Source organism: Triticum dicoccoides, chromosome 5B (genome assembly GCF_002162155.2).
Source record: "Triticum dicoccoides isolate Atlit2015 ecotype Zavitan chromosome 5B, WEW_v2.0, whole genome shotgun sequence".
NCBI lineage: Eukaryota > Viridiplantae > Streptophyta > Magnoliopsida > Poales > Poaceae > Triticum > Triticum dicoccoides.
The window spans coordinates 676,864,143-676,872,969 of NC_041389.1; the positions used below are offsets into that span (position 1 = coordinate 676,864,143).

The window sequence follows — 8,827 nt, forward strand, 5'->3', positions numbered from 1 at the left end:
GTCCGTTGCCGGAAGCGTGGTGATTAGAGTGCGAGCCGGAGGACTTGCAGGAGCAGTAGAAGGACAAGGTAAAGCTGCGGCTGTACCAGATGGGGATGCCCCTGCTGAGAAGGAGATGGCGGACACGTCGAGCCCTTGAGGCAAGGAGTTGGAGCTGTCATACGGGCGGAACGCCGACGGCAGCTGCATGGCCGAGGGAGGCAGCTGGTCGGCCGGGTTGTCGTCGTCGTGGTCTGGTTCCGGCGTCAAAGGCGTGGGCGAGGAGATGCAGTCGATCGCAGTGGCAAGGCGTGGCGTGGGGCGGTTGGTGGCGGCCGGTGTTGAGGAGGAGCCAATGATTGTTGATGAAGAGAACGCCCAATGGGGGGACGCCTTCTGCGATGGCGGCGCTGAGTCGCTGTCGGATGAGATGTTGATGACGGGGTTGGGGAGGTTGGCGGGGGCGTCATCGCCGGATGAGGTGTGGAGAGGCATGTCTGCGTGGTTGGCGGCCTGTTTTGGAGCATTGTTGGGTGCGGCAAAGGTGGGGGATGGTGGTGGTGCACGAGGCAGGTCGTTGTTGGAGGAGAAGGCGTTGAAGGGGCGACGCCCGTGAGTCGCAGGGCGCGAGTCCGCGTCCGAGTCGGAGTGGGAGGAGTACGGAGATGGGTCGAGCGGGCCCATGTGGTCGAGGACTGTGGCCAGCCTCGCAAGCTTGACCACCTTGATGTCATTTGACGGTGGGAGCTGGATGGGCAGTGAGTCCGGCAGCTGTTTGCGCCGGTCCACCATGATGAGAGCGCGGACAGCCGTGAAGTCGCGTCCCTCGACGCAGTAGTGGTCGATGGAGCATACGTCACCAAGGTGGCTTAGAGCCCACCTGATGCCGTCGTCGTGCCAGAGTTCATGGGGGAACTCCGAGGCCTTGACCTCAATGAGTTGGTCGAAGACAGGCGAGGCACGGTCAGCCAGCTCCACCGGCTCAAAGGAGATTTGGTTGCCGCGGTAGTCGAGAGAACCAAGGCTGACTAGGTATTCCCGAACGGAAGCGGACTCAAAGGTGACGCAGCCAGCGCCACGCCAAGAGCCCGCGACGCAGAAGCTGGGGTTTCCGGCGTGAGCGAGAATCGCGTCGTGAATGAGAGTGGCCGGATTGTGGATTGGAGTGCGAAGGTGGGCGAAGGCTATATGGCTGACATCATTGACCAGCCATGGCGGTGCAACGATGGCAGGGATGAGGTCGGAGCGCATGTTGGAGTGGCTCGTCAATTATGAAGAATAAAATCATTACTGATGATGAAAACTTAGAGCAAGAGATAAGTTAACGTTGCATCTGAATGGAAAACCACTCAAGCCAGCGGAACGAGATTTTATGATAAGTATATAAAATTGCGCATCATCATAAGATGAAACCACATATAAACTCAAGCCAGCAGCATGGCATTTTTCTTTTTCCGAACACACGTCCATTCATTCAAGGCTTTGATGAATATTTGGGTGAAGGCTACAACAATCAGTAGCCTCCTTGCACAAGACTGCCGCCAAACGGATGCAATCAAAATCACCACACATGTTTGCTTTTTATTAAGACTGACACACGCACGAACTAAACTTAACTCATCCCTAATAACATAAAAACAGAGCTAAACTTTCCTAAGATTCAACCCGGACGGACGGCGCGACACCGAGACGAGCTAGTTAGTGCCCTTGCTGATGAGCTCGAGGGCAGTGGCGGTGGTGGGCAGTGCCGGGATGGCTCCCTTCTTGGTGGTGCAGATGGCCCCGCAAGCGTTGGAAAACTCGAGCACCTCCCTCAGCTTGGCCTCGTTCTGACCAATCACAAAGAAAACAACATCATTAGCAACTACTCACAAGTCATAATGGAATTGAATTCATAAATCAGCTGATAATAATTTAGTTCCTGCTTACGTAGAAGATGGAGTCGTCCTTGGCGACGTTGAGGAGGAGGGATCCAACGAAGGCATCGCCGGCGCCGGTGGTGTCGACGGTGTTAACGGAGTACCCTGGCAGGGAGCCCTTGAAGTCCTTGGTGAAGTACCTGCATCCCTTCTCCCCGTCGGTGACGACGAGCAGCTTGAGGCCGTCGAACCAGAGCGTGAGGACGTTCTTCTCGTCATGGGCGTCGCCCTGGGTGAGGAAGGCCACCTCCTCGTCACTCACCTTGATGAAGTCGGCCTCCTTCCAGATGCTCATGATGCCGTCGCGTGCGGCCTGGGCAGAGGGCCAGAGCGGGAGGCGCACGTTGGGGTCGTAGGAGCAGAGGATGCCGGCAGACTTGGCGGCACGCATGGCGGCGACGTGGGCGGAGCGGCAGGGCTCGGTGATGAGCGAGATGGAGCCGTAGTGGAAGATGCGCGCGCGGCGGATGAGGTCCAGGTTGAGCTCGGCTTCGGTGAGGAGCATGTCGGCCGACGGGTTGCGGTAAAACATGAACTCACGCTCTCCGTTTGACTTGAGGGTGACGAAGGCTAGGGCGGTGCGCGCGTGCTGGTCGAAGAGGCAACCCTCAGCGTTCACGCCGTTTTGCTTGAGGATCTCCACCAGCATGTGGCCGAACTCGTCATCGCCAAACTGCAAAACAAACCATCATCGTTCGATTAGAATTTCAGATGCCAAACGGGGACAGGCGACGCCCACCTATGGCGGCGGCACCAGCCTTCCGGACGAGAGCACACCATCTCAGATCCTACCAAACACCAAATCTAATGCGTGGCCAGATGGTAAAAGGATAGGGAGAATCATCGTATGTTACAAGGGACGGCGATTGATTCGTGCTTACCTTGCCGACGAAGGCGGAGGAGCCGCCGAGCTTCGAGATGGCACATGCGACGTTGGCAGGCGCGCCTCCGGGCGCCTTGACGAAGCCTCCGGACTCGGCAAGCGAGACGCCAGCCACGTCCGGCACGAAGTCGATCAGCATCTCACCGAAGGAGACCACAAGGCTGGACGCCGTCGCGGCAGCCGCCGGAGCAACAGTATCACCAAGAGGCGCCATCGGAACTGGTGCGGAAGGAATAGATCAAACTCAGGAGGATAGGTGCTGTTGGGTGGATTGGAAGTTGGGAGTCGAGAGGAGGACGGGCTTATAAAGGGTTGCCAGCAGGGTTTTGGCTTGCCGTAGGGGCCGATTATTATCATCGTGCTAGTAGTTATCTTATCCTAGTCCGGTTACAGTCCACTAGTAATCGGTTCCGTTTTGGATAACTCCTCTCTTGTTTTTCTTTTGCAAATAAGGGTTTGGACAATTATGGCAGCCATGAGTAACTGTTCGGTTCAATTAGGATTTTGCTTGACTATATAATTAGGGAAACGTTAATAGACGGCGTACCGGCCGAACCGTTGCGCCGGTCGCGTGCGACGCGTTCGATGAAAGAGCGATCCTGTGGCCCAGCGCGCTCGTCCCCCTTAGGCCCACCTTATCCCCTCCTGGCTGTCTTCCTCCTCAGCCCGTCTCCTTTCTTTTTTGCATCTCCATGGCCTGGTCCCAGCCATGGACGCGGGCACCCTCGAGCTTGACCTCTCCCCCTCCTCTATCTCTACCTTGCCACCAGAACCACGGTTTTGCACGCCCTCACCACCGCTGTTGCACGGCCCACCCTTGCTACTACTCCAAGCTTTCTTTGTCGGGCTTCTGCAGCCGGCGACGACGCTCGAACGACATTTTTTTTTGCTTCAACCGAACGGCGACTGTCAAACGAGACTAGGGCAGTGCTACAACCGGCAACTTCGGAAGCTACAACCAGCTTTGGTGAAAGCTACAACCGGCTTTGGTGAAAGCTACAACCGAAGAGTAGAAAATTGGATCCAGAGACAAAAAAGCTACAACCACCTATACGAGTGTTACAACCATTTACAAAAAAGCTTCAAGCCTATATAGAAAAGCTTCAACCGTCAACAAGGGAAGCTTCAACCAGCCACTATCAACTGAAAAAGCTGCAACCGTTAAGAAAAAAGCTTCAACCTTAGGTGAAAAAAGATTCAACCGAAAAACATACAAAGTTTCAACGGGGCACTGCAAGATGAAAAAAAGTTGCAAGCGTTTACAAAATAAGCTTCAATCGTAGTTGGAAAAAGCTTCGATCGACATGATGAAAAGCTTCAATCTGCGAAAAAGCTTCAACCGGCATGGAAAAAGCTTCAACCGGTGTGATAAAAAAGCTTCAACCGGCGTGCCAATGGTGAGAGCGGCGGCGTTGAGAGCTGCGGTCGGGGGCACGACATTGCAACGATGGGGTGTGGTAAGACCGGCGGTTGCTAGGTGCTGTAACGACAGCGAGTGTCGGCGTGCTTCAAGGGGGCGTCGTTTTTTGCTACAAGGGGAGTGACGGCTTCCTGCTGGACCGGCGGCGACGAGGACGACGACCGATGGCGAGCACATCCAGTAGCGTGGGGCGGCGGAGGTAGGAGGTCCAGGCAAGGGGGTGGTGGCCGGTGGACGGGAGGACGTCTAGACGACAGGGGCTGCGCGCGGGGAGGAAGAAGGAGATGGGGGAAGTCAACACGAGCAGATCGAACGGCTGGGAGTCGTTGCATCGGGCGGCTGGGGGTCGACCGGCCGAACGGTTCGGCCGGTGCGCCGGCGCCTAGCACTGCCCATATAATTATTACTACGTCCTTTAGACTGGCCAGGTAAGAACGGTTCTTGCTAAGCCCGTAGCAGCCACGTGAAACTTGCAACAACAAAGTAGAGGACGTCTAACTTGTTTTTGCAGGGCATGTTGTGATGTGATATGGTCAAGGCATGATGCTATATTTTATTGTATGAGATGATCATGTTTTATAACCGAGTTATCAGCAACTGGCAGGAGCCATATGGTTGTCGCTTTATTGTATGCAATGAAATCGCCTTGTAATTGCTTTACTTTATCACTAAGCAGTAGCGATAGTCGTAGAAGCAATAGTTGGTGAGACGACAACGATGCTACGATGGAGATCAAGGTGTCGCGCCGGTGACGATGGTGATCATGACGGTGCTTCAGAGATGGAGATCACAAGCACAAGATGATGATGGCCATATCATATCACTTATATTGATTGCATGTGATGTTTATCTTTTTTGCATCTTATCTTGCTTTGATTGACGGTAGCATTATAAGATGATCTCTCACTAAAATTTCAAGATAAAAGTGTTCTCCCTGAGTATGCACCGTTGCCAAAGTTCGTCGTGCCTAGACACCATGTGATGATCGGGTGTGATAAGCTCTACGTCCGTTTACAACGGGTGCAAGCCAGTTTTGCACACGTAGAATACTCAGGTTAAACTTGACGAGCCTAGCATATGCAGATATGGCGTCGGTACACTGAGACCGAAAGGTCGAGCGTGAATCATATAGTAAATATGATCAACATAGTGATGTTCACCATTGAAAGCTACTCCATTTCACGTGATGATCGGTTATGGTTTAGTTGGTTTGGATCTCGTGATCACTTAGAGGATTAGAGGGATGTCTATCTAAGTGGGAGTTCTTAAGTAATATGATTAATTGAACTTAAATTTATCACGAACTTAGTCCTGGTAGTATTTTGCAAATTATGTTGTAGATCAATAGCTCGCGTTGTTGCTTTCATATGTTTATTTTGATATGTTCCTAGAGAAAACTGTGTTGAAAGATGTTAGTAGCAATGATGCGGATTGGATCCGTGATCTGAGGATTGTCCTCATTGCTGCACAGAAGAATTATGTCCTTGATGCACCGCTAGGTGATGGACCTATTGCAGGAGCAGATGCAGACGTTATGAACGTTTGGCTAGCTCAATATGATGACTACTTGGTAGTTTAGTGCACCATGCTTAACGGCTTAGAATCGTGACTTCAAAGACGTTTTGAACGTCATGGACCATATGAGATGTTCCAGGAGTTGAAGTTAATATTTCAAGCAAATACCCGAGTTGAGAGATATGAAGTCTCCAACAAGTTCTATAGCTAAAAGATGGAGTAGAATCGCTCAACTAGTGAGCATGTGCTCAGATTGTCTGGGTACTACAATCACTTGAATCAAGTGGGAGTTAATCTTCCAGATAAGATAGTGTTTGACAGAGTTCTCTAGTCACCATCACCAAGTTACTAGAACTTCGTGATGAACTATAGTATGCAAGCGATGACGAAAACGATTCAAGAGCTCTTCGTGATGTTGAAATCGACGAATGTAGAAATCAAGAAAGAGCATCAACTGTTGATGATTGACAAGACCACTAGTTTCAAGAGAAGGGCAAAGGGAAAGAAAGGGAACTTCAAGTAGAATGACAAGCAAGTTGTCACTCCCGCGAAGAAGCACAAAGCTGGACCAAAGCCTGAAACTAAGTGCTTCCACTGCAAAGGAAATGGTCACTGGAAGCGGAAATGCCCTGAATATTTGGTGGATAAGAAGGATGGCAAAGTGAACAAAGGTATATTTGATATACAGGTTATTGATGTGTACCTTACTAGTGTTTATAGTAGCCCCTGAGTATTTGATACTTGTTCGGTTGCTAAAAATTAGTAACTCGAAATAGGAGTTACAGAATAAACAGAGACTAGTTGAGGGTGAAGTGACGATGTGTGTTGGAAGTGGTTCCAAGATTGATATGATCATCATCGTACACTCCCTATACTTTCGGTTTAGTGTTAAACCTAAATAAATGTTATTTGGCGTTTGCGTTGAGCATGAATATGATTTGATCATGTTTATTGCAAAATGTTTATTCATTTAAAGTCAGAGAATAATTGTTGTTCTATTTACATGAATAAAACCTTCAAATGGTCATACACCCAATGAAAACAGATTGTTGGATCTCGATCATAGTGATACACATATTCATAATATTCATACCAAAAGATGCAAAGTTGATAATGATAGTGCAACATATTTGTGGCACTTCCGTTTGGGTCATATCGGTGTAAAGCGCATGAACAAACTCCATAAATATGGACTTTTGGAATCACTTGATCATGAATCATTTGATGCTTATGAACCGTGCCTTATGGGAAAGATGACTAAAACTCCGTTCTCCGGAACAATGGAACGAGCTACTGACTTATTGGAAATAATACATACCGATGTATTCGATCCAATGAGTGTTGATGCTCATGGCAAGTATCATTATTTTCTGACCTTCACAGATGATTTGAGCAGATATGGGTATATCTACTTAATGAAAGACAAGTCTGAAACATTTGAAAAGTTCAAAGAATTTCAGAGTGAAGTGGAGAATCATCGTGACAAGAAAATAAAGTTTCTATGATCTGATCGTGGAGGAGAATATTTGAGTTACGAGTTTGGCCTTCATATAAAACAATGTGGAATAGTTTCATATAAAACAACATGGAACACCACAGCGTAATGGTGTGTCCGAACGTCATAACCGCACTTTATTGGATATGGTGCGATCTATGATGTATCTTACCGATTTACCACTATCATTTTGGGGTTATGCATTAGAGACAGTTGCATTCACTTTAAATAGGGCACCATCAAAATCCGTTTGAGACGACACCTTATGAACTGTGGTTTGGCAAGAAACCAAAGTTGTCGTTTCCTAAAGTTTGGGACTGCGATGCTTATGTGGAAAAGTTTCGACCTGATAAGCTCTAACCCAAATAGAAGAAATGCGTCTTCATAGAATACCCAAAGGAAACTATTGGGTACACCTTCTATCACAGATCCGAAAGCAAGATATTCGTTGCTAAGATGGATCCTTTCTAGAGAAGGAGTTTCTCTCGAAAGAAGTGAGTGGGAGAAAAGTAGAACTTGATAAGGTAATAGTACCTTCTCCTGAATTGGAAAATAGTTCATCACTGAAATCAGTTCCAGTGATTCCTACACCAATTAGTGAGGAATCTAATGATGATGATCATGAAACTTCAGATCAAGTTACTACAGAACCTCGTAGATCTTCCAGAGTACGGTCCACACCAGAGTGGTACGGTAATCCTGTTCTGGAAGTCATGTTACTAGACCATGATGAACCTACGAACTATGAGGAAGCGATGATGAGCCCAGATTCCGCGAAATGTCTTGAAGGCCGTGAAATCTAAGATAGGATCCATGTATGAGAACAAAGTGTGGACTTTGGTGGACTTGCCCAATGATCGGCAAGCCATAGAAAATAAATGGATCTTCAAGAGGAAGACGGACGTTGATAGTAGTGTTACTATCTACAAAGCTCGAATAGTCACAAAAAGGTTTTCGACAAGTTCCAGGTGTTGACTACAATGGGATTTTCTCAACTGTAGCGATGCTTAAGTTTGTCCGAATCATGCTAGCAATTGCCACATTTTATGAAATCTGGCAAATGGATGTCAAAACTGCATTTCTTAATGGTTTTCTTAAAGAAGAGTTGTATATGATGCAACCAGAAGGTTTTGTCAATCCTAAAGGTGCTACCAAAATGTGCAAGCTCCAGCGATCCATCTATGGATTGGTGCAAGCATCTCAGAGTTGGAATATACGCTTTGATAAGTTGATCAAAGCATATAGTTTTATACGGACTTGCAGTGAAGCCTGTATTTACAATAAAGTGAGTGGGAGCACTACAGCCTTTCTGATAAGTATATGTGAGTGACATATTGTTGATCAAAAATGATGTAGAATTTTTTTGGAAAGCATAAAGAAGTGTTTGAAAGGAGTTCTTTAAAAGAAAGACCTCAATAAAGCTACTTACATATTGAGCATCAAGATCTATTGAGATAGATCAAGACGCTTGATAAGATTTTCAATGATTACATACCTTGATAAGATTTTGAAGTAGTTCAAAATGGAACAGTCAAAGAAAGAGTTCTTGCCTATGCTGCAAAGGTGTGAAATTGAGTAAGACTCAAATCCCGACCACGGCAGAAAATAGAAAGAGA

The 8,827-nt window shown here is 48.0% G+C and overlaps 1 protein-coding gene across 1 annotated transcript; it reads right to left on the reverse strand.

Moving 5' to 3' along the window:
- Positions 1 to 1,398: 1,398 nt before the first annotated feature.
- LOC119306633 (fructokinase-2-like) lies at positions 1,399 to 3,037 on the reverse strand. The gene is made up of 3 exons (XM_037582806.1): positions 2,780 to 3,037; positions 1,909 to 2,571; positions 1,399 to 1,808 (listed from the first exon to the last, which is right to left on the reverse strand). The coding sequence occupies exons 1-3, from the start codon at positions 2,993 to 2,995 to the stop codon at positions 1,674 to 1,676; spliced, it is 1,014 nt and encodes a 337-aa protein (XP_037438703.1). The 5' UTR covers positions 2,996 to 3,037; the 3' UTR covers positions 1,399 to 1,673.
- Between the last annotated feature and the right edge of the window lie 5,790 nt (positions 3,038 to 8,827).

Excerpts from the sequence above, each read along its gene's own strand:
- LOC119306633 (XM_037582806.1), bottom strand. The coding sequence starts at position 2,995 with ATGGCGCCTCTTGGTGATACTGTTGCTCCGGCGGCTGCCGCGACGGCG. Across the intron at positions 2,572-2,779 it reads CCTCCGCCTTCGTCGGCAAG|TTTGGCGATGACGAGTTCGG; the intron begins GTAAGCACGAAT and ends TTTGTTTTGCAG. Across the intron at positions 1,809-1,908 it reads AGGACGACTCCATCTTCTAC|AACGAGGCCAAGCTGAGGGA; the intron begins GTAAGCAGGAAC and ends GTGATTGGTCAG.